Genomic DNA, 24,541 nt, shown 5'->3' with positions numbered 1-24,541 from the left:
CAACATAAGCCTAAATTGTGACCCATTCCTGGCGCAACAAGTGCATGTGTGTGTGATTTACATATGGTTTGAGTATGCATGAGTTTTGCGCGCGCAAGAATACATCAGTGATTTTCGTCAGACAATTACGCACGAGTCAATATCAAATTTGACTTTTACACTAACATATTAGTATAATAGGATAGCCATTTTCTCTTATAAATTGTAGGTCTATAATATATTATTCTCAAGTTTATCTAAAGTTCAAAACAAATGTAGCCTAAGGTAATTGTTTGGTGATCAGGTTTCTGAAGATTAGGCTTAAATCATAAATGAGCGCACAAGCGTATGTTTTTCAATATCTTTACAAATTTATTTGTCTTCCAAAACGAAGAATTACGTAAAGTGCATTCAACATATCTTTGGTATCGCACAGTAATAAAAGACACCTCGAATATAAAAATGCAGTGAACAGACTTCAACAATACAAATCTCATTTCAATATGAACTTCACTCCCTTATAGGCTATACAAATATAGTGCATCATCTTTTCATCTTAACGCATTGAAAATACAAAAACAAAATACAAACATAATTTTTGTAACATCGAACAAAGAAGAACTAAGTGTCATCATAAAAGTATTTTCGATAGGTCCTTTTTTTTTTTGTTCTACCAGGGTCGCCACACTGAGTCCGAGTTGCCTGTCGGTGCACCGGGGGACACCGCCGCTGGGACAGGCGTGTTGATCTGGTTCGCGTACACGGGGATAACGGGACCGTTTGGCGCAAAAGCTGCGTTGGGGATGAGGAAGGCGAATTGTCCATCTGTGGCAGGTACGAGGTGGAAACCGCCGTATACTTTTGTTGTTTCTGGTGACATGCTCCGGGGAGAGCCACCTTTACAAGGCAGGGGCATGACGTTGCCTTGCGGAGATGAGTTGGGGATATGTACCATGGACTGGCCGAATGAGCGGTGGGGAGGCCCGGTAGGGATCTGGTGCTGCGTGGGGTAGTTCATAGCGTTGATATGCGTCATGCAGCTGGCCAAGTGACCGAGAAGCCGCGTCCTGACCTCCGTGTTAACCCCTTCGCAGGTGGACAGGAACCGGGTGACTTCATTTGTGCACTCACTGAACCCAGCTCTGTATTTCCCGAGCACGGTGGGATCAGTGTTCAAAGCAGCTGTGGAAGAAAGAAAATGATAAGCCACTGAGAATAACAACAGTATAATTAAGTTTCAAACATGAACATTGATCAAACTAAACATATACATTCCGAAGCTCACCAATGGATAAGATAAATTAGCTATTTAGTTAGTCCATACAATTAGCTACATTTAGAGAGACTTCTTGGGAGAGAGGATGTGGGCCAAGTATGTAAACTGAGTACTGCATTCGAACATGATCTAAACCACAGACGGAAGTCTGGAAGAAATCATCCCGGGTATTCACCCACCAAAACAGCTACAGTGACTTACCAGTCATTTGAGCCCTCTGGAGGTTCCGGAGATGTTTCACCGTCATCTCCAGGATGTCCGCCTTTTCAAGTTTCGAGTGTCTGGAGCTCTGTAATATGAGGAGGCACATTGTTAGGATTGAAGATAGAATACTTTCGTATTAAAGTTTGTTTTTAATAAAGTAAATCTATAACTGTGATTGCAATCATTCATTTGTAGTGAGAGAAAAAATATAATACTTACATCTTTTTTGAGCGCATCCAGGATAAGTGTTTTCAACTGTCCCAAGCTTTCGTTGATTCTGGCTCTTCTCCTTTTCTCCATGATAGGTTTGGATGACTAAAGAAAATACATATAAGAAATTGTTAGAATGGTGGGACTTGCTCAAGGTGAATGAAAGGTTTATGTTTTGCTATAAAAACCCGTGCGTAATTTTGAAGTGACAGAATAACGGCATTTCTAAGATGCTTTGACCGACTACTAACCTTCCTGTGCTCGGAAGCCGTCTTGGGTTTATCAGGTGTAGTGGTCATGCTGGCTGGAGTAGCAGCAACAGGAGAGACCGAGGTCTTTTCCATTATATCGGCAGGCATCTTCTGTCTGTCTGAAATATCCCACAAGCGCAACGGCAACTCAGTATTACAGTCCACTGTTGGGGGTTATTGACAAGCAGTCACAGTACCCTCTTATGAAATTCCAAATTCCGGAGGAACAATATCCTTTCTGGGTGGTAGTGCACCTATGCGCGAGAGACAAGCGTCCCCAAGTCGGCGGCAAGCTGAACGATGTCACTGAATCGAGAAATCACTGTCTGCCAGCGGACGCTGCGTCTGTCTAATGGCACTTCTTGTTGGTCTTATTTATATCTGGGACTGCACGCGAACGCCTCGTGTGAAACTTCCAAAACTTTCTTTCCCACAGTAACTTTCTACCAATCAGTGCGAGGGACACGCGGCCCGAGGGGAGGATGGCTCGTGGTCGGCGCCCTTCCATTGGTTGTTTGGCGTTTGAGCGGTCGGCCAATGGCGCGCAGCCGGGTTTAGGGCACAACCGGGACTGCCTTCAATCATGCCGTTTGCATATTAACACTTGAGCCCCTGACTACCACCCAGCGCACAGAGTGCAGGGCTGACTTGACTCAGCATGTCGTTCCCCCAACTTTCAGGCAATACGCACAGGAGTCAGGAGGGGAAACTCCACCCAAGATAATAGAGGCTAAAGCGCCTAAGCGCAGGCCTACAATACCATGTTCCACATCGCCTACATCTAATTGTATTGTACTTCCACATACGTGTGGACTACAAACCAGTAAATGTGCATTTACACAGAAGATATAGCCTATTACAAATAGAGCATATAAAAATAAATTGCCTAGATAATTTGTGCAATGGTTGAAGAGACTTATGTAGTGTTCTTAATTACAGTGTAGCCTAATTAGGCTTGTTAGGCTCTAGTGTAATAACCTAGTAATGTTACATTTTATATCATGTAAAGAACCTTTGGAAAAATAACCTGGTTTCTCCTTTTAGATTGCCTTGTGTTGCAGTAGCCTAAGGCTGAGAACTACACCCTCGATCAAGTTTGCGCTTTGTGAGTTAAAAAATCAACTCAACTCTAACCAGCCAAGATTGGTGCAATAATTATTTAATGCACGCCCGCCGCTGTACAAATTTGGCATTTTGACATCTGTCGGCATGCGAGCGCTATTGTGAATGTGGAGCACGTGCCAGGATGTTTTATGAGCCCGGTGGTTGAGGTTTGGAGGCCGGTCTAGGGGTGGCGGTGGTGGTTTACATTAGAGGGAAGGTAAATAGCAGCTGCTGTTTTAAAAGCCTGGGAAAAACACGCCTACCGAGAGCTCGATCGGGCTTATCGGAATGCGAGCCAGAGCAGAGATATTTCTGAGTGAGAGCACAAGATTAGAGCGATGCATTGCCTGCCTTGCCTTTGGTGGGGCAGCAGTTAGTAGGCAAGGCATTGAATTTCAGGTAATAATTTAATTTCCTTATCCTTATCAGAGATTCAGACCCAAGCTTGAGCTGTAAATGTAGCCGAATGGTTAGAATTGCCCCCCACACAGATAATATTAACACATACGTTTCAGAAATTCACAAACATTATTTAGCTTGTTTAAATTGCCTATAGACTGTCCTATATACTTGAAGTGAATAGCCACTTCAATTCAGAAAATGTGAGTGCGTAAAGCCGAATAGCATCCTGAAGTTTTGTAAATAAAAGTTTAAAAGTCCATAATGTCTAATCTTAATCCATAAATCCATAATTTCTGTGCCCCATACAATAATAATAGCATACAACCGTTATTCCGTGAATGACACAACGGAGGGGGCCGGTGTGTGTGTGTGTGCTCTGCGTTCTCTGTCAGCCCGGGAGTTCGCGCTCGCTCCCCAGCAGGCTCCCTGGTTGTCTGGTATGCGGGCGTGATCTCCAGCTGCTGTAGAACCCCGCGACACGTGGCGCGCAAGCGGCGGGGGAAGGCGCTGCTCTTGTTGGCTTGCTGCCTACAACTGCGGGACGTTGCTCGCGGCTTCCCGCAAGATCATGAAGATCAGAGAGCGCTGCTTATAGGAGCACTCGAGCTGTAAACTTTCAGTGGCACCTAAATCAAATGATGCGCGTAAAATGTGATACTTTTGAAAATTGAATATATAGGGTATCCAATTTAGGCTATTATGTTTTGTGCATAATTGCGCAAACATTCGTTTTTGGTAAGGCCCCAAGGGGTCTAAATATTATGGTATAAAATCAGTAAGCATAGAAATAATAACATGTATTATCATTTAACATATATTTGTATAATATCCATACGTTCTTCATGTCAATTTAGGCTACTTTCAACACCAATACAGGAGTGTAGCTCAGTAACAGCACTCCATTAGTCTTGGACGCACACCTGAGTAATATCGCCACATACAACTGACAGAGTTCCTAAACAAATGTATTGATGTTAAAGAACACAAAGTATAGGTTCTGAAACCCTCTCCGCCTGAATGACTTTCTCACGCTCTTGTTCCAAGAGGTCTCGAGCGCTGAATTGAGTCACGGAGCTCCTTTTCCCGGGAGTTCAGGGCTTTTATCCGCTGCACCTGGCCGCCTCTAGGAGTGTTACCTGCTGCAATGTGTCAACTCCACTTTCACTAAATAGCTCTGGAAAACCGTTCGAGTCACAGCCCAAATGGATGCTATTGTAAAAGCGTTGTTCTCACACGGTCATTGACGGGATGTCTTTGGCTATCAATGATTTGAAAATGTAAACATTGAGTAAAAGGAAAATAAGGGCTATGTTGATTTGAAATGTGTAATGTAAAAATTAAATAAAAACTGTTATTACTACTTTGTTGACATGTTAGAGTCACTCAAACAGCCACACCCTGCTTCCCTCTCTCTCTCTTTACCTGCCCCCCCCCCCTTCTCACCTCCCCCTCTCCCCCCAATCTCTCCCGTGTCCCTCCACTCTCCCCTGTAAATCTCCTTTCTCCTCCCCCTCTCTTCATTTTCTCTCATCCACCGCTCCCTCCCTCCCCTTGCCCATTATCTTTATTGAGGCCTCTCGACCATGGAACTCCACACTACAATAATGCAATCAGAGGGGCCGATTGCGGGGCTAAAGTGCGTGTGAAAGTGATAGATATAGCGCTCACAAACAATCTGGCACTTTATCACAGACAGCTCGTGCTTTAATGCGTAAGCCATTGGTGAGCAACGGTAGTGGCTTCCAACAAGCCCTGGTAATAGTGGAGAGGCAGGGGTGAGGTGCCCATGCCAGGGCTGGCTGGAAGGGGAAGAGGTAGACAGGAGGGGGAGGTACTGGCATGGACAGACAAGTGGGTGCTACACATTGGTGGTGAATGTGAATTAAGTAAAACCACAAGTCCAAATCCCTATCTCCATCCATGGCTAATTTAGGAAAGGACCAATTTTAGCTAGCCAGCTAGCCACCGGAGGATAACAACACAACGAGATGCAACAATTCAAGTTATTTCTGTCAATAACGTATTTCTCTTGATAGGAGTGAAGCCATATCCAAACTGGCTTCCCTTTACACTTTTTTTCTATCTTGGTAAATTTTTTGGGGAAGCCTAACTTTTAATTAACTTTGCATCCATGAATACACGCCACTGGTGGTTGCCAAGGTTCTGTGAGGTCGCCTAGGCAGAGCGCTCCTGTAGGCTACATTTGTAAATGTTGTATCGTGTTAACTGTTTTTAAATAGCATTTTATTCTATGAACTTCGTTTGTTTTTGATAACTTGTGGGTTGACGTAAAAATATTTGCTGGTAACCAATGGAGTTGCAGGTCTGGTGATGGCAGGACTGTTTATGTGGTAAGATAGCTATTTGAATGATGCATCAACACAGCATTAGCTTTTTATTCCACCTGCCCAAGAGCCTGAAAGCCAGTGGTGTAAAGTACTTAAGTAAAAATACTTTAAAGTACTACATAAGTAGTTTTGGGGGGGATCTGGGTACTTTCCTTTACTATTTATATTTTTGACAACTTTTACTTTTAGTTCACTACATTCCTAAAGAAAATATTGTACTTTTTAGTCCATACATTTTCCCTGACAACCAAAAGTACTCGTTACATTTTGAATGCTTAGCAGGACAGGAAAATGGTTAAATTCACGTACTTATCAAGAGAACATGTGGTCATCCCTACTGCCTCTGATCTGGCAGACTCACTAAACACAAATACATATTTTGTAAATAATGTGTTGGAGTGTGCCCCTGGCAAGCCTTCAATTAAAAAAACAAGAAAATAGTGCCGTCTGCTTTGCTTAATATAAGGAATTTTAAATGATTTATACATTTACTTTTAATACTTAAGTATATTTTAACAATTACAAAACAAAGTACTTTTAGACTTTTACTCAAGTGGTATTTTACTTGAGTGACTTTCTATTTTACTCAATTTTACTATGACATTTGGGTACTTTTTCCACCACTGCTGAAAGCATAGTCGTATATACATACATATACATATATATACACACACACATACACACACAGTGAATTAGTCATTACTATTACTGTATTATTACTGTATTATTATTGTATTATTACTGTATTATTACTGTATTATTATTATATTATTGCTGTATTAGCGGATAAAAATGATACATGATGTTCATGTTTGTTTTTTACAGCAAATTTGAGATTATGTTTGAATGAAAAGTACTATATAAGATATATCTATAATAATAATAATAATAATAATAATAATAATAATAATTGAGTAAGGGCCTGAGCTGAGGGCCTGAAGGGGCCAGGGAGCAGGGAAAACTGTAAACAGGGATTCATACTCACACAGATCAGTGCAGGACGCCGTCAACCTGGCAGACATGGCATTAGCATGGCGTATGGCTGGTAAAGAGAGAGAAGAGGTTTTGTTGAAAGCACTGTGCACCTGCAGGGCTGTGTGGACGGGAGCCTCTCCTTCAGGGCTGTGTGGACTGGACCCTCTCCTACAGGACTGTGTAGACTGGACCCTCTCCTACAGGACTGTGTAGACTGGACCCTCTCCTGCAGGACTGTGTAGACTGGACCCTCTCCTGCAGGACTGTGTAGACTGGACCCTCTCCTGCAGGACTGTGTAGACTGGACCCTCTCCTGCAGGACTGTGTAGACTGGACCCACTCCTACAGGACTGTGTAGACTGGACCCTCTCCTGCAGGACTGTGTAGACTGGACCCTCTCCTACAGGACTGTGTAGACTGGACCCTCTCCTGCAGGACTGTGTAGACTGGACCCTCTCCTACAGGACTGTGTAGACTGGACCCTCTCCTGCCGGACTGTGTGGACTAGACTAGTCAAAGGGGGTGACACTCTAGATCCAAACTGTTACAGACCTATATCCATCCTGCCCTGCCTTTCGAAAGTTTTTGAAAGCCAAGTTAACAAACAGATCACCGACCATTTCGAATCCCACGTACCTTCTCCGCTATGCAATCCAGTTTCCGAGCTGGTCATGGGTGCACCTCAGCCACGCTCAAGGTCCTAAACGATATTATAACCACGATCGATAATAGACAGTACTGTGCAGCCGTCTTCATCGACCTGGCCAAGGCTTTCGACTCTGTCAACCACCGCATTCTTATTTGCAGACTAAATAGCCTTGGTTTCTCAAATGACTGCCTCGCCTGGTTCACCAACTACTTCTCAGATAGAGTTCAATGTGTCAAATCGGAGGGCCTGTTGTCTGGACCTATGGCAGTATCTATGGGGGTGCCACAGGGTTCAATTCTTGGGCAGACTCTTTTCTCCGTGTATATCAATGATGTCGCTCTTGCTGCTGGTGACTCTCAGATCCACCTCTACGCAGACGACACCATTTTGTATACATCAGGCCCTTCATTGGACACTGTGTTAACAAACCTCCAAACAAGCTTCAATGCCATACAACACTCCTTCAGTAACCTCCTTTAAACACTAGTAAAACTAAATGCAGCTCTTCAATCGAACACTGCTGGCACCCACCCACCCAACTAGAATCACTACTCTCGATGGGTCTGACCTAGAGTATGTGGACAACTACAAATACCTAGGTGTCTGGTTAGACTGTAAACTCTCCTTCCAGACTCACATTAAGCATCTCCAATCCAAAGTTAAATCTAGAATCGACTTCCTATTTCGCAACAAAGCCTCCTTCACTCATGCTGCCAAACATGCCCTCGTAAAACTGACTATCCTACCGATCCTTGACTTCGGCGATGTAATTTACAAAATAGCCTCCAACACTCTACTCAGCAAATTGGATGTAGTCTATCAAAGTGCCATCCGTTTTGTCACCAAAGCCCCATATACCACCCACCACTGTGACCTGTACGCTCTTGTTGGCTGGTCCTCACTACATATTCGTCGCCAAACCCACTGGCTCCAGACCATCTATAAATCACTGCTAGGCAAATCCCCGCCTTATCTTAGCTCATTGGTCACCATAGCAACACCCACCCGTAGTATGCGCTCCAGCAGGTATATCTCACCTGGTCATCCCCAAAGCCAACACCTCCTTTGGCCGCCATTCCTTCCAGTTCTCTGCTGCCAATGACTGGAACGAACTGCAAAAATCTCTGAAGCTGGAGACTCTTATCTCCCTCACTAACTTTAAGCATCAGTTGTCAGAGCACCTTACCGATCACTGCACCTGTACACTGTCACGCCCTGGCTCTGGGGACACTGTTATGTTGAGCCAGGGTGTGTAATTCTATGTATTCTATTGCTATGTTGGGAGTTCTAGTTTGTATTTCTATGTTGGCCTGAGTGACTCCCAATCAGAGGCAACGAGTGTCAGCTGGTTGTCTCTGATTGGGAGCCATATTTAAACTGTCTGTCTTTCCCTTTGTGTTTGTGGGTTCTTGTTCTTATTTGGTTTGTGTTCAACCGTAGACATCACGTTATCGTCTGTTGTTTTGATCGTGTGATCATTCTCTAAATAAATATGTTCACCTTCAACGCTGCGCATTGGTCCTCCTCCTTAGACGTTCGTGATATACACAGCCCATCTGAAATGATCCCACCCAACTACCTCAGCCCCATATTGTTATTTATTTTGCTCATTTGCACCCCAGTATCTCTATTTGCACCTCATCTCTTGCACATCTATCAATCCAGTGTTAATACTAATTGTAATTATTTTGCACTATGGCCTATTTATTGCCTTACATAACTTGCTACATTTGCACACACTATATATATATTTTCTGTTGTATATTTTTTGACTTAATGTTTTGTTTTACCCCATATGTAACTCTGTGTTAATGTTTTTATCGCACTGCTTTGCTTTATCTTGGCCAGGTCGCAGTTGTAAATGAGAACTTGATCTCAACTGGCTTACCTGGTTAAATAAAGGTGAAAAAATTAAAAAATAAAAAATAAAACCCTCTCCGGCAGGACTGTGTAGACTGGACGCTCTCCTGCAGGGCTGTGTAGACTGGACCCTCTCCTGCCGGACTGTGTGGACTGGATAATCTCCTGAAGGACTGTGTAGACTGGATCCTCTCCAGCAGGACTGTATAGACTGGACCCTCTCCTGCAGGGATGTGTGGACTGGACCGTCTTCTGCAGGACCGTGTAGACTGGACCCTTTCCTGCAGGTTTGAGTGGACTAGACCCTCTCCTGCAGGACTGTGTAGACTGGACCCTCTCCTGAAGGGCTCTGTAGACAAGACCCTCTCCTGAAGGGATGTGTAGACCAGACCCTCTCCTGCAGGGGTGCTTAGACTGGACCCTGTCCTGCAGGTTTGTGTGGACTAGACCCTCTCCTACAGGACTGTGTAGACTGGACCCTCTCCTGCAGGACTGTCTAGACTGGACCCTCTCCTGCAGGACTGCTTTGACTGGACCCTCTCCTGCAGGGTTGTGTGGGCTGGAACCTCTCCTGCAGGACTGAGTAGACTTACCCTCTCCTGCAGGACTTTGTAGACTGGATCCTCTCCTGCAGGACTGTCTAGACTGGACCCTCTCCTGCAGGAATGTGTTGACTGGACCCTCTCCTGCAGGAATGTGTAGACTGGACCCTCTCCTGCAGGACTGTGCAGACTGGACTTTCTCCTTCAGGACTTTGTAGACTGGACCCTCTCCTAAAGGACTGTGTAGACTGGACCCTCTACTGCAGGTTTGTGTGGACTGGACTCTCTCCTGCAGGACTGTGTCGACTTGACCCTCTACTGCAGGACTGTGTAGACTGGACCCTCTCCTGGAGGACTGTCTAGACTGGACCCTCTCATGTGCAGGACTTTGTAGACTGGATCCTCTCCTGCAAGACTGTGTATACTGGACGCTCTCATGCAGGACTGTGTAGACTGGACCCTCTCCTGGAGGACTGTCTAGACTGGACCCTCTCATGTGCAGGACTGTGTAGACTGGACCCTCTCCTGGAGGACTGTCTAGACTGGACCCTCTCATGTGCAGGACTTTGTAGACTGGATCCTCTCCTGCAGGACTGTGTAGATTAGATCCTCTCTTGCATGAGTGTATAGACTGGACCCTCTCCTGCAGGGATGTGTGGACTGGACCGTCTTCTGCAGGACCGTGTAGACTGGACCCTTTCCTGCAGGTTTGAGTGGACTAGACCCTCTCCTACAGGACTGTGTAGACTGGACCCTCTCCTGCAGGACTGTATAGACTGGATCCTCTCCTGCAGGACTGTGTCGACTGGACCCTTTCCTGCAGGTTTGTGTGGACTAGACCCTCTCCTACAGGACTGCTTTGACTGGACCCTCTCCTGCAGGGTTGTGTGGGCTGGAACCTCTCCTGCAGGACTGTGTAGACTGACCCTCTCCTGCAGGACTGTGTGGACTTGACCCTCTCCTACAGGACTGCTTGGACTGGACCCTCTCCTGCAGGGTTGTGTGGGCTGGAACGTCTTCTGCAGGACTGTCTAGACTGAACCCTCTCCTACAGGACTTTGTAGACTTGACCCTCTCCTACAGGACTGTGTGGACTGGACCCTATCCTACAGGACTGTATAGACTGGACCCTCTCCTGCAGGACTGTGTAGACTGGACCCTCTCCTGCAGGACTGTGTATACTGGACGCTCTCCTGCAGGACTGTGCAGACTGGACCTTCTGCTTCAGGACTTTGTAGACTGGACCCTCTCCTGCAGGTTTGTGTGGACTGGACTCTCTCCTGCAGGACTGTGTAGACAGGACCCTCTCATGGATGACTTTGTTGAACGGACCCTCTCCTGCAGGGCTGTGTAGACTGGACCCTCTCCTGCAGGACTGTGTAGACAGGACCCTCTCCTGGAGGACTTTGTTGAACGGACCCTCTCCTGAAGGGCTGTGTAGACTGGACCCTCTCCTGCAGGACTGTGTAGACTGTACGCTCTCATGCAGGAATCTGTCGACTAGACCCTCTCCTGCCGGACTGAGTAGACTGGACCCTCTCCTTCAGGACTGTGTAGACTGGACCCTCTCCTGCAGGACTGTGTAGACTAGACCCTCTTCTACAGGACTGTGTGGACTGGACCCTCTCCTGCAGGACTGTGTGGACTGGATCCTCTCCTGCAGGACTGTGTAGACTAGACCCTCTTCTACAGGACTGTGTAGTCAGGACCCTCTCCTGGATGACTGTGTAGACTGGACCCTCTCCTGAAGGTTTGTGTGGACTGGACCATCTCCTGCAGGAATGTGTAGACTGGACCCTATCCTGCAGGAATGTGTAGACTGGACCCTCTCCTACAGGGCTGTGTAGACTAGACACTTTCCTGCAGGACTGTGTAGACTAGACTCTCTCCTGCAGGACTGTGTAGACTGAACCCTCTCCTGCAGGACTGTGTAGTCAGGACCCTCTCCTGGAGGACTGTGTAGACTGGACCCTCTCCTGAAGGGTTGTGTGGACTGGACCCTCTCCTGCAGGATTGTGTAGACTGGACCCTCTCCTGCAGGGCTGTGTACACTGGACCCTCTCCTGCAGGACTGTGTAGTCAGGACCCTCTCCTGAAGGGTTGTGTGGACTGGACCCTCTCCTGCAGGATTGTGTAGACTGGACCCTCTCCTGCAGGGCTGTGTACACTGGACCCTCTCCTGCAGGACTGTGTACACTGGACCCTCTCCTGCAGGACTGTGTACACTGGACCCTCTCCTGCAGGACTGTGTGAACTTGATCCTCTCTTGCAGGACTGTGTAGATTAGACCCTCACTGCAGGACAGTGTGGACTAGACCCTCTCCTACTGGACTGTGTGGACTGGACCCTCTCCTACAGGACTGCTTTGACTGGACCCTCTCCTGCAGGGTTGTGTGCACTGGACCCTCTCCTTCAGAACTGTGTGGACTGGAACCTCTCCTGCAGGACTGTGTAGTCAGGACCCTCTCCTGGATGACTATGTAGACTGGACCCTCTCCTGAAGGGTTGTGTGGACTGGACCCTCTCCTGCAGGAATGTTTAGACTGGACCCTCTCCTGCAGGAATATGTAGACTGGATCCTCTCCTACAGGGCTGTGTACACTGGATCCTCTCCTGCAGGACTGTGTAGACTAGACACTTTCCTGCAGGACTGTGTAGACTAGACTCTCTCCTGCAGGACTGTGTAGACTGAACCCTCTCCTGCAGGACTGTGTAGTCAGGACCCTCTCCTGGAGGACTGTGTAGACTGGACCCTCTCCTGAAGGGTTGTGTGGACTGGACCCTCTCCTGCAGGACTGTGTAGACTGGACCCTCTCCTGCAGGATTGTGTAGACTGGATCCTCTCCTACAGGGCTGTGTCGACTAGACCCTCTCCTGCAGGACTGTGTACACTGGACCCTCTCCTGCAGGACTTTGTGGATTAGATCCTCTCTTGGATGAGTGTATAGACTGGACCCTCTCTTACAGGAAAATGTAGACCTGATCCCCTCCTGCAGGACTGTGTGAACTTGATCCTCTCCTGCAGGACTGTGTAGACTGGACCCTTTCCTGCAGGACTTTGTGGACTGGATCCTCTCCTGCAGGACTGTGTGGACTGGACACTCTCCTTCAGGACTTTGTGGACTGGATCCTCTCCTGCATGACTGTGTAGACTGGACCCTCTCCTGCAGGACTGTGTAGACTGGACCCTCTCCTGCAGGACTGTTTTGACTGGACCCTCTCCTGCAGGACTGTGTAGACTGGACCCTCTCCTGCAGGACTTTGTGGACTGGATCCTCTCCTGGAGGACTGTGTAGACTGGACCCTCTCCTGCAGGACTTTGTGGACTAGACCCTCTCCTGCAGGACTGTGTAGACTGGACCCTCTCCTACAAGACTGTATGGACTGGACCCTTTCCTTTAGGACTGTGTAGACTAGACCCTTTCCTGCAGGACTGTTTGGACTGGACCCTCTCCTGCAGGACTGTTTTGACTGGACCCTCTTCTGCAGGACTGCTTGGACTGGAACCTCTCCTGGAGGGTTGTCTGGGCTGGACCCTCTCCTGCAGGACTGTGCAGACTAGACCCTCTCCTGCAGGACTGTGTAGACAGGACCCTCTCCTGCAGGACTGTGTAGACAGGACCCTCTCCTGCAGGACTGTGTGGACCAGACCCTCTACTGCAGGACTGTGTGGACCAGACCCTCTACTGCAGGACTGTGTGGACCAGATCCTCTCCGGCAGGTCTGTGTAGACTAGATCCTCTCCGGCAGGTCTGTGTCGACTAGACCCTCTCCTGGCTGCTGCTCTCTCTGTCTTCTGAGGCTGGGGAGCTCAGTCTCTTATGACGTGGATTTCAATTATGGAATCCAGGAGAGGTTCAAAGAGAGGGGTTAAATGCGGAAGACACATTTGGATTGAATGCATTAAGTTGTACAACTGACTAGGTACCCCCTTCAGCTTTCTGCCTTCAGGGGTCTCTCTACTTCCCTCCGTTTCCTTCCCTCTCTCCCTCCAGTTCTCTCTCCCTCCATCCCTCTCTCTCCATCCCTCTCTCTATCTCCATCCCTCTCTCTCTCTCCATCCCTCTCTCCCTCCATCCCTCTCTCTCCATCCCTCTCTCCCTCCATCCCTCTCTCTCCATCCCTCTCTCTCTTCCTCCCTCTCTCCCTCCATCCCCCTCTCTCTCTCCATCCCTCTCTCCTGCCATCCCACTCTCTCCATCCCTCTCTCTCCATCCCTCTTTCTCCATCCCTCTCTCTCTCCATCCCTCTCTCCCTCCATCTCTCTCCATCCCTCTCTCCCTCCATCCCTCTCTCCCTCCATCCCTCTCTCTCTCCATCCCTCTCTCCCTCCATCCCTCTCTCTCTCCATCCCTCTCTCTCTCCATCCCTCTCTCCCTCCATCCCTCTCCCTCCATCCCTCTCTCTCTCCATCCCTCTCTCTCTCCCTCCATCCCTTTCTCCCTCCTTCCCTCTTTCGCTGATGCCTCTCAGAGCAGGGCCTGTGTTTGCATGTGAGGGGGAGGCTGTAGAGACTAGATGTCAAAGTGAGGAAAACAGTGTGTGTCTGTGTGTTTGTGTGTCTGTGTGTGTGTGTGTGTTTGTGTGTGTGTGTGTGTTGATGGTTGGTTGGGGAGAGGCTCTGGTGAGTTGGGCCAGTCTGTGGGTTTGCTCCGCTCTGCTCACCTGCCAGCCTGCCTATAGGCCTGGGGCGTGGACTGGGAATACTAAGCTACCACTGGTATGAGAACAAAATGCAAATGTAGAGTAATCAGGATGACTGTTATCTGTCCTAATACAAGACTTCTAGTATATCATCAGCACCATCAGACTGTGAAATGGACGTGGGGTTAGATATGCAGTATAAAAAGAAAGACGAAAAGCTGCACACTCCATATATGCTCCCAACAATTTAATGGGTAAACCAATGTTTCAGCACACATTGCCTTCCTTCGCCTCTACGGGATCAGTGTCCCATATACAGGACGGTTGAGCTAACGTGCGCTAATGTGTTTTGCATGACTGTTGTAAGTAACAGCAAACTTTCCAGGACATAGACATGTCTTATATAGGCAGAAAGCTTAAATTCTTGTTCATCTAACTGCACTGTCCAATTTACAGTACCATTTACAGTGAAAAGATACAATGCTATTGTTTAAGGAGAGTGCACAACAACAAAAAACGTATCACGGCAACTGGTTTGATACATACACCTCATACATTACCTTCAGTAATATTGCACTGATTTGTCATCCTAAGGGTCCCAGAGATCAAATGTAGCATAGTTTTGTTTGATAAAATCAATTTCATTATTAAAATGTAGGAAATGGTTTCTACAGTTTGAACCCCTGCTGTCTCTGGCTCCACACCCACCACGCCCGGCCATCTAGATGTGTGAAAGTTAGTGTACATTCCTGGGAGTGTGTAAACTTACATTTAGGATTACCATATCATTTTTGTATGTTCTCTATAGTTATGTACTTGAAAATGTATCAATTGACCAATTCGGCACATTTGGGCAGACTTGATACAAAGTAGTCCAGTATTGCAACGCTTCACTGGATCAATCTGAAACGTTGCACACATACCGCTGCCATCTAGTGGCCAAAATCTATATTGTGCCTAAACTGCAATATTATATTGTGGCCTTTCTCTTGCATTTCAAAAATGATGGACCAGAAATAATAATAGAAAACACATGTTTATTTGTTTGTATAATCTTTTACCAGATCTATTGTGTTATATTCTCCTACATTAATTTCACATTTCCACAAACTTCAAAGTGTTTCCTTTTAAATGGTATCAAGAATATGCATATCCTTCCTTCAGGTCCTGAAATACAGGCAGTTAGATTTGGGTATGTCATTTTAGGTGAAAATTGAGAAAAAGGGTCTGATCCTTAAGAGGTTAGGGATACAGTACTATAAATCCATTGCTATGAGCTGGACTCAGGGATTGAACCACGATCTCCGGTAGGAATTGTACATGTGTTTAGAGCCGGACTGATACCCATTCAACCAGCTTTGCAGTATTTCTGTAACAGTATTATTCTTTAAGGGAACAAGTTGGGCCATTAGTACCAGTGGTCTCCTTAAAGATTGATTAAGACCGGTTCTTCCGCATAAACATCAAGACTGTGCCCCAAATGGCACCCTATTCCCCATGGGCTCTGGTCCAAAGTACTCCAATAGATACGGAATAGGGTGACATTTGGGAATTGAGACACAACCCAAGTTTCTCTTTCATTATTCTAGTGCTCTTAACAGTATATCCGTTAAATCATCTACAGCTCGTTACCTTGAGAAACTTCATGTGAGAAACTATTTACCAGTCTATAACAGCAGACGTGTTGCTTGTTTATGGTGAGAGGAGCTATCTAGCTGGCACATTTGAATCACAGGTGCATAAACCCTCTCCGTTTCCTCCTCAAGAGGCCCCCTTTGTTGACGGTAGATAAGAGGCGAAGCCTTTGAAGAGCACGGGCGGCTCTTTCAGCTGACAGGCATAATGCTGTGGCAATCATTATCCCTAATAGAGGCTGGTGTAGTGTAAACACAGACATACTATAGAGTATTGATGAGGATCTGCCTCATCTGTCTCATTTAGCCCCATTCAGCCCCTGTGGTCGGTCCCCTCATATCAGCAACATCAGCGCCATTATAGCCCAGATAATACATGTAGAGGATTTGCATAAAGGCTAAATAAAATGTGGACAGTGTTTTGTGGGGGGAAGAGGGAGGGGAAGGGGGGGGGGAGCAGTTGTCATGGAGGAGAGTGGTGGAGGGGGCAGAGACTCATGAGGAGCAGGTAAAATGTTCTGACTGTGGAATTTCACTTCGAGTTTGCAAAAAATAGTACTTTTTCTTGGAAAAGTCACGCATTTTATTTCACATCTGGATACTGACAATGATCTCTCTTGGGACAGGGGTAAGTGTGTAGGGGTACATTTGTGGAGGGGGGCAAGAAGCACCTGTATATACTCATGCAAGATATTCTCTCTGATCTTTACTTTGAATGTGTTTGAATGTATTCCTGATAGAAGCTATTATGCTATTATAAGCAGTTATAAATTAGTAGTACTAATGTATCCCTATCAAAATCAAAGTCAGTTCTGAGGTCCAGAAATGGCCCATCAGCACACCGTTTTTCTATAGGGCACTTCCTTCACCTAACCCCATGGCTCACTAAACCCCAGTAGGAGAAACCAGATCAGACCAGGCCCCGTCTCTCTCCACTACCCTCCTCTCTCCTACCTTGGGCCAAGACCAGCCTTATCAGACAGGGGCCTCAGGATTACACCCCAGAGCATTAGCAACCCCCGTCCCTCCCTCCAACTCAGTCCTCCATCCAGCCCTCCTAGCTCCCCCTCTCTCCAATCCACCTTTCCCATTGGAGTTTGCAAGGCCAGGATGACCTTGAGAACTCAGTCGGTCCACTGCCAGAAACATTAAAGAACCCCCCTCCCTAACCTCAGTGCTCCAGCCCTCCTGATAACCACCACCTCAGCCATCCAGTCCTCCTCCTAATCACCACCACCTCAGCCCTCCAGTCCTCCTCCTAATCACCACCACCTCAGCCCTCCAGTCCTCCTCCTAATCACCACCACCTCAGCCCTCCAGTCCTCCTCCTAATCACCACCACCTCAGCCCTCCAGTCCTCCTCCTAATCACCACCACCTCAGCCCTCCAGTCCTCCTCCTAATCACCACCACCTCAGCCCTCCAGCACTCCTAATCACCACCACCTCAGCCCTCCAGTCCTCCTCCAGATCACAACCACCTCAGCCCTCCAGTCCTCCTCCAGATCACCACCACCTCAGCCCTGCGGTCCTCCTCCTAATCACCACCACCTCAGCCATCCATTCCTCCTCCAGTTCTCCTCCTGGTCCCCACCACCTCAGCCCTCCAGTCCTCCTCCAGTCCTCCTCCTGATCACTACCACCTCAGCCCTCCAGTCCTCCTCCAGTCCTCCTCCAGTCCTCCTCCAGTCCTCCTCCAGTCCTCCTCCAGTCCTCGTCCTGATCACCACCACCTCAGCCATCCAGTCCTCCTCCAGTCCTCCTCCAGTCCTCCTCCAGTCCTCGTCCTGATCATCACCACCACAGCCCTCCAGTCCTCCTCCAGTCCTCCTCTAGTCCTCCTCCAGTCCTCCTCTAGTCCTCCTGATCACAACCACCTCAGCCCTCCAGTCCTCCTCCAGTCCTCCTCCAGTCCTCCTCCAGTCCTCCTCCTGATCACCACCACCTCAGCCCTCCAGTCCTCCTCCAGTCCTCCTCCAGTCCTCCTCCAGTCCTTCTCCTGATCATCACCGCCTCAGCCCTCCAGTCCTCCTCCAGTCCTCCTCTAGTCCTCCTGATCACCACCACCTCAGCCCTCCAGTCCTCCTCCAGTCCTCCTCCTGATCACCACCACCTCAGCCCTCCAGTCCTCCTCCAGTCCTCCTCCAGTCCTCCTCCTGATTACCACCACCTCAGCCCTCCAGTCCTCCTCCAGTCCTCCTCCAGTACTCCTCTAGTCCTCCTGATCACCACCACCTCAGCCCTCCAGTCCTCCTCCAGTCCTCCTCCAGTCCTCCTCTTGATCACCACCACCTCAGCCCTCCAGTCCTCCTCCAGTCCTCCTCCAGTCCTCCTCCTGATCATTATCACCTCAGCCCTCCAGTCCTCCTCCAGTCCTCCTCTAGTCCTCCTGATCACCACCACCTCAGCCCTCCAGTCCTCCTCCAGTCCTCCTCCAGTTCTCCTCCTGATTACCACCACCTCAGCCCTCCAGTCCTCCTCCAGTCCTGCTCCAGTCCTCCTCCAGTCCTCCTCCAGTCCTCCTATAGTCCTCCTGATCACCACCACCTCAGGCCTCCAGTCCTCCTCCAGTCCTCCTCCAGTCCTCCTTCAGTCCTCTTCCTGATCATCACCACCTCAGCCCTCCAGTCCTCCTCCAGTCCTCCTCTAGTCCTCCTGATCACCACCACCTCAGCCCTCCAGCCCTCCTCCAGTCCTCCTCCAGTCCTCCTCCAGTCCTCCCCCACCATTCAACATTTTCATTGTTTTCCCTCCTTTCTCTTTCTCTCCCTTTTCGTCCTTTTCTCTCTTTCTTCTTCCCTCCCTCTGTGACTAAGATTAGACGTTTTCCCTCTCTCTCTCTCTCTCCACCTCCTTCTGCCTCTCGTCTACGTTCGACAGAAGAGCGAGTAACGGGGGGGGGGACTGCTCTGTTCACATGATGTCCTGTGCTGCTGTGACTATTATCCACGAGATTGTCGAGCTGCCAATTTCACTTATTTTCAGGCCTGAAATGAACGGCTAATTTGAAAAGTGGAAATCAAACTGTCACCACGGGAGGGATGACTGACGTCGATTGCAAATGAACTGTTATGGTGGCAGGCTGCACTTTGTGTGGCTTTTGTCTCTTGCTCTCGCTCGCTTCCTTTTTTCTCGCCAGCTTCACGCCTGTCATATTCCTTTAGTTGCTGGAAAGGTCAAGTGGTTGCTGACTGCGAGATCTGAGGCGCTGGGAAGAGACTCGGAACCCTCCTGCATAATGGCAACAATGCCCCCCTCTCACATCCCCCATACCCGGCTTCACAGGAATGTGTTTATTCCGTTTGTTTGTGGCCCCCCTTTAAAGTCTCCCCGGCTCCTCCACGTTGATGGGTTTTCAACACGCCAAGTGGATACCATTTAGTTTCACTGCATCCAAAAAGGCACCCTATATAGTGCACCATTTCTTACCTTAGCCCTAATGGGCCCTTGTCAAAATTAGTTCACTATAAAGGGAATACGGTGCCTTTATGTTGCTCCCATTAGGAAAATTAAGTATTTGTATTTGTATTTACTATGGATGCCAAGGCAGCAGCTACTCTTCCTGGGTTCCAGCAAAAAGTTAAAGCACTAATACACATTATAATACCATTGTTAAACATTAAAATACATTTTACAACAGATTACACAATACATTAAGTGTGTGCCCCCCCCACCCGGCCACTACTCTACTACAACACGCAATCCAGGTGTACGTGTGTATATAGTGTGTATGTTATGTGTGTTTGTATGTGTGTGTTTGTATGTGTGTGTTTGTGCGTGTGTGTTTGTACATGTGTGTGTGACTCTTCACAGTACCTTCTGTTCCACAAGGTGTATTTTTATCTGTTTTTTTAAATCTGATTTTACTGCTTGCGTGAGTTACTTGATGTGGAATAGAGTTCCATGTAGCCATGGCTCTATGTAGTGCTGTGCGCCTCCCATAGTCTGTTCTGGCCTTGGGGACTGTGAAGAGACCTCTGGTGGCATGTCTTGTGTGGTATGCATGGGTGTCCAAGCTGTGTGCTAGTAGATTAAACAGACAGCTTGGTGCATTCAACATGTCAATACTTCTTACAAAAACAAGTAGTGATGAAGTCAATCTCTCCTCTACTTTGAGCCATGAGAATTTGACATGCATATTATCAATGTTAGCTCTACATGTACATTTAAGGGCCAGCCGTGCTGCCCTGTTCTGGGCCAGTAAGAATTTTCACAAGTTCCTCTTTGTGGCACCTGACCATAAGACTGGGCAGTAGTCCAGGTGCAACAAAACTAGGGCCTGTAGGACCTGCCTTGTTGATATTGTTGTTAAGAAGGCAGAGAGCACTTTATTATGGACAGACCTCTTCCCATCTTAGTGACTGTTGCATCAATATGTTTAGACTATAACCGTTTACAATCCAGGGTTACTCCAAGCAGTTTAGGGTCCTCAACTTGCTCAATTTCCACATTATTCATTACGAGAATTAGTTGAGGGTTTAGTGAATGATTTGTCCAAATACAATGCTTTATGTTTTTGAAATATTTAAGACTAACTTATTTCTTGCCACCTATTCTGAAACTGACTGCAGCTCTTTGTTAAGTGTTGCAGTGATTTCACTTGCTGTAGTAGCTGACGTGTATAGTGTTTGTCACACCCTGGCTCTGGGACTCTATTTGTTGAGCCAGGGTGTGTTCATTCTATGTGGTTATTTCTATGTTGGGGGTTCTAGTTTGTTGTTTTCTATGTTTGCCTGAGTGACTCCCAATCAGAGGCAACGAGTGTCAGCTGTTGGCTGGTTGTCTCTGATTGGGAGCCATATTTAACTGTCTGTTTTTCACTTTGTGTTTGTGGGTTTTTGTTCCGTGTTCGGTCATTGTCACCGTGGACTTCACGAGTCGTTTGTTGTTTTGTTCGTGCTTTAATTTAATAAAGTAAACATGTTCATTCATCACGCTGCGCATTGGTCTCTCCCTGACGATCGTGACAGAAACACCCACCATACCAGGACCAAGCAGCGTGTCCAGGAACAGGCAGCCTGGACGTGGGAGCAGCGTCGGATGGTCGAGAGGCAACCCAAATTTTTTTTTAGGGGGGGGCACACGGCAGGGGCGACTGGGCAGCAGGAGGCTGCCACAGGGCGATACCTTTGAGGAGGCCACCAGGTTAAGGGGGCTACTGCCGCAGAGGGAGCAGGAGTTAGTGTTGCAGAGGATGGAGCTATTGGAGGCGATTAGGGAAAGGGTGAGAAATGAGGCACGGCGAGAGGAACTCGGTAGGCAGCTGAGGGAGCGGAGGGTTATGATGAAACCCAGTCCCGCTCCTCACACCAAGCAAGTGGTGTGCGTCACCAGTCCGGTCCGGCCCGTTCCTGCTTCCCGCACTAAGTGTACGGTGCACGTCGCCAGCCCAGCCCGGCCTGTTCCTGCCCCTCGCACCAAGCCTACGGTGTGCGTCGCCAGCCCGGCCCGGCCTGTTCCTGCCCCTCGCACCAAACCTATGGTGTGCGTCGCCAGCCCGGCCCGGCTCGTTCCTGCTTCCCGCACTAAGTGTACGGTGCGCGTCGCCACCCCAGCCCGGCCTGTTCCTGCCTCTCGCACCAAGCCTACGGTGTGCGTCGCCAGCCCGGCCCGGCCTGTTCCTGCCCCTCGCACCAAGCCTACGGTGTGCGTTGCCAGCCCGGCCCGGCCTGTTCCTGCCCCTCGCACCAAGCCTACGGTGTTCGTCGCCAGCCCGGCCCGGCCTGTTCCTGCCACTCGCACCAAGCCAGGGGTGCGAGTCGTCAGCCTGGTCCAGCCCGTTCCTGCCACTCGCACCAAGCCAGGGGTGCGAGTCGTCAGTCCGGTGAGGCCCGTTCCGGCTCCATGCACCAAGCCAGGGGTGCGCATCGTCAGCCTGGTCCAGCCCGTTCCTGCCACTCGCACCAAGCCAGAGGTGCGAGTCGTCAGCCTGGCAAGGCCCGTCGCTGCTCCACGCACCAAGCCAGGGGTGCGAGTCGTCAGTCCGGGTGAGGCCGTTCGGCTCCACGCACTAAGCCAGGGGTGCGCATCGTCAGCCCGGTCCGGCCCGTTGCTGCTCCACGCACCAAGCCAGGGGTCCGAGTCGTCAGTCCGGTGAGGCCCGTTCCGGCTACTCGCACCAAGCCAGGGGTGCGCATCGTCAGCCCGGTCCGGCCCGTTGCTGCTCCACGCACCAAGCCAGGGGTGCGAGTCGTCAGTCCGGTGAGGCCCGTTCCGGCTCCACGCACCAAGCCAGGGGTGCGTATCGTCTGCCCGGTCCGGCCCGTCGCTGCTCCACGCACCAAGCCAGGGGTGCGCATCGTCAGCCCGGTCCGGCCCGTCGCTGCTCCACGCACCAAGCCAGGGGTGCGTATCGTCAGCCCGGTCCGGCCCGTTGCTGCTCCACGCACCAAGCCAGGGGTGCGCATCGACAGCCAGGTCCGGTCCTTTCCTGCCTCACGCACCAAGCCTGGGGTGCGCGTCGTCAGTCCGGCACAACCCGTGCCTTGGTCATCGGTGCCAAATCAGGTACCGCTTTATTGCTCCCCAACGGAGCTGAAGCTAGCCGCTCCTGCTACGTCCAGGTCAGCTCCAGCCAGCGGGGCCAGACCGGACCAGGGGCGCTATGGGGGGTTTATTGGAGGGTGGTGGGCAAGCCCGGAGCCAGAACCGCCGCCGAGGAGGAATGCCCACCCAGCCCTCCCCTGTTTTGCTCGTATTGAGGCGCGGTCGCAGTCCGCGCCTTTAGGGGGGGGGGTACTGTCACACCCTGGCTCTGGGACTCTATTTGTTGAGCGAGCCAGGGTGTGTTCATTCTATGTGGTTATTTCTATGTTGGGGGTTCTAGTTTGTTGTTTTCTATGTTTGCCTGAGTGACTCCCAATCAGAGGCAACGAGTGTCAGCTGTTGGCTGGTTGTCTCTGATTGGGAGCCATATTTAACTGTCTGTTTTTCACTTTGTGTTTGTGGGTTTTTGTTCCGTGTTCGGTCATTGTCACCGTGGACTTCACGAGTCGTTTGTTGTTTTGTTCGTGCTTTAATTTAATAAAGTAAACATGTTCATTCATCACGCTGCGCATTGGTCTCTCCCTGACGATCGTGACAGTGTTGAGTCATCCGCATACATAGACACACAGGCTTTATTCAGAGCCAGTGGCAGGTCATTAGTAAGATTGAAAAAAGTAAGGGGCCTAGACAGCTGCCCTGGGGAATGCCTGATTCTACTTGGATTATGTTGGAGAGGTTACCATTAAAGAACACCCTCTGTGTTCTGTTAGATAGGTAACTATCAAATCCACAGTATAGCAGGGGGTGTAAAGCCATTACATCTACTGTGCATTTTTCCAGCAGCATTCTATGATTGATAATGTCAAAAGCCACACTTTTTATTATCAATTTTCCTCAGACAATCATCAGTCATTTGTGTAAGTGCTGTGCATGTTTAATGCCCTTCCCTTTAAGCGTGTTGAAAGTCTGTTGTCAATTTATTTACTGTAAAATAGCATTGTTTCTGGTCAAACAATTTTTTTCTAAAGTTTAGTATGGGTTGGTGACTCACTGATTGGTCGGATATTTGAGCCAATAAAGGGCACTTTGCTTTTCTAGGGTAGCGAAATGACTTTTGCTTCCCTCCAGGCCTGAGGTCACACACTTTTTTTGTAAGTTTAGATTGAAGATATGTCAAATAGGAGTGGCAATATCATCCGCCATCATCCTCAGTAATTTCCCATCCAAGTTGTCAGACCCAGGTGGCTTGTCATTGTTGATAGACAACAATCATTTTTTCACCTCTTCCACACTCAATTTACGGAATTCCAAATTACAATGCTTGTCTTTCATAATTTGTTCAGTTATACTTGGATGTGTAGGTTCGACGTTTGTTGCTGGCATGTCATGCCTAAATTTGCTAATCTTGCCAATTAAAAAAGATTTAAAGTCGTTGGCAATATCAGTGGGTTTTGAGATGAATGTGCCATCTGATTCAATGAATGATGGAGCTGAGTTTGCCTTTTTGCCCATAATTTCATTTAAAGTGCTCCAAAGATTTTTACTGTCATTCTTTATATTATTTATCTTTGTTTCATAGTAGTGGGGTATAATCAGGTGGAGTTCAATTAATATGTTAAATAAGTGTGTAGATAAGTGCAACACAAAATGATAAAGTCATACGAAAATATAGAAGTGAGGCTATTCAGAAAAGGAGAATGGAGAGAGAACATTTTAATATAGATTGGCTTACCCCGGCCTAAGATTATATAAATAATACTTGTCTCGACTTTAACCTGACTCAGCTGATTTAAAAAACCACACGGATTAATGTAAAAAAATAAAATAATAATAACTATCCAGTTTACAATTATTCCGCCATAGCTTTTAGAAAGGAAAGCTCAACGGCATATTCACCCCTTTGGCTGCTCTGAGCCACAGTCCAGGCAAGAAGCATGCAGCAGAAAGCTAATCAGCTCACTAGGGAATTATCAATGTTT

The 24,541-nt window shown here is 48.4% G+C and overlaps 1 protein-coding gene across 1 annotated transcript; it reads right to left on the bottom strand.

The window, feature by feature from the left end:
- Nucleotides 1–328: 328 nt before the first annotated feature.
- LOC121576535 (transcription factor HES-1-like) lies at nt 329–2,468 on the bottom strand. The gene is made up of 4 exons (XM_041889756.2): nt 1,921–2,468; nt 1,679–1,774; nt 1,457–1,544; nt 329–1,161 (listed from the first exon to the last, which is right to left on the bottom strand). The coding sequence occupies exons 1-4, from the start codon at nt 2,026–2,028 to the stop codon at nt 650–652; spliced, it is 804 nt and encodes a 267-aa protein (XP_041745690.1). The 5' UTR covers nt 2,029–2,468; the 3' UTR covers nt 329–649.
- Nucleotides 2,469–24,541: the final 22,073 nt, after the last annotated feature.

This window comes from Coregonus clupeaformis, chromosome 11 (assembly GCF_020615455.1).
Source record: "Coregonus clupeaformis isolate EN_2021a chromosome 11, ASM2061545v1, whole genome shotgun sequence".
Taxonomy (NCBI): Eukaryota; Metazoa; Chordata; class Actinopteri; order Salmoniformes; family Salmonidae; genus Coregonus; species Coregonus clupeaformis.
Note: the sequence above shows the minus strand (reverse complement) of the source record. Positions and strands in the feature narration are given on the sequence as shown.

What these genes read in the sequence shown, in the direction of transcription:
- LOC121576535 (XM_041889756.2), bottom strand. Translation starts at nt 2,028, where the DNA reads ATGCCTGCCGATATAATGGAAAAGACCTCGGTCTCTCCTGTTGCTGCT. An exon ending in CGGCTTCCGAGCACAGGAAG is followed by an intron (nt 1,775 to 1,920) that starts GTTAGTAGTCGG and finishes TATTTTCTTTAG; the next exon opens with TCATCCAAACCTATCATGGA. An exon ending in TGGATGCGCTCAAAAAAGAT is followed by an intron (nt 1,545 to 1,678) that starts GTAAGTATTATA and finishes CTCATATTACAG; the next exon opens with AGCTCCAGACACTCGAAACT.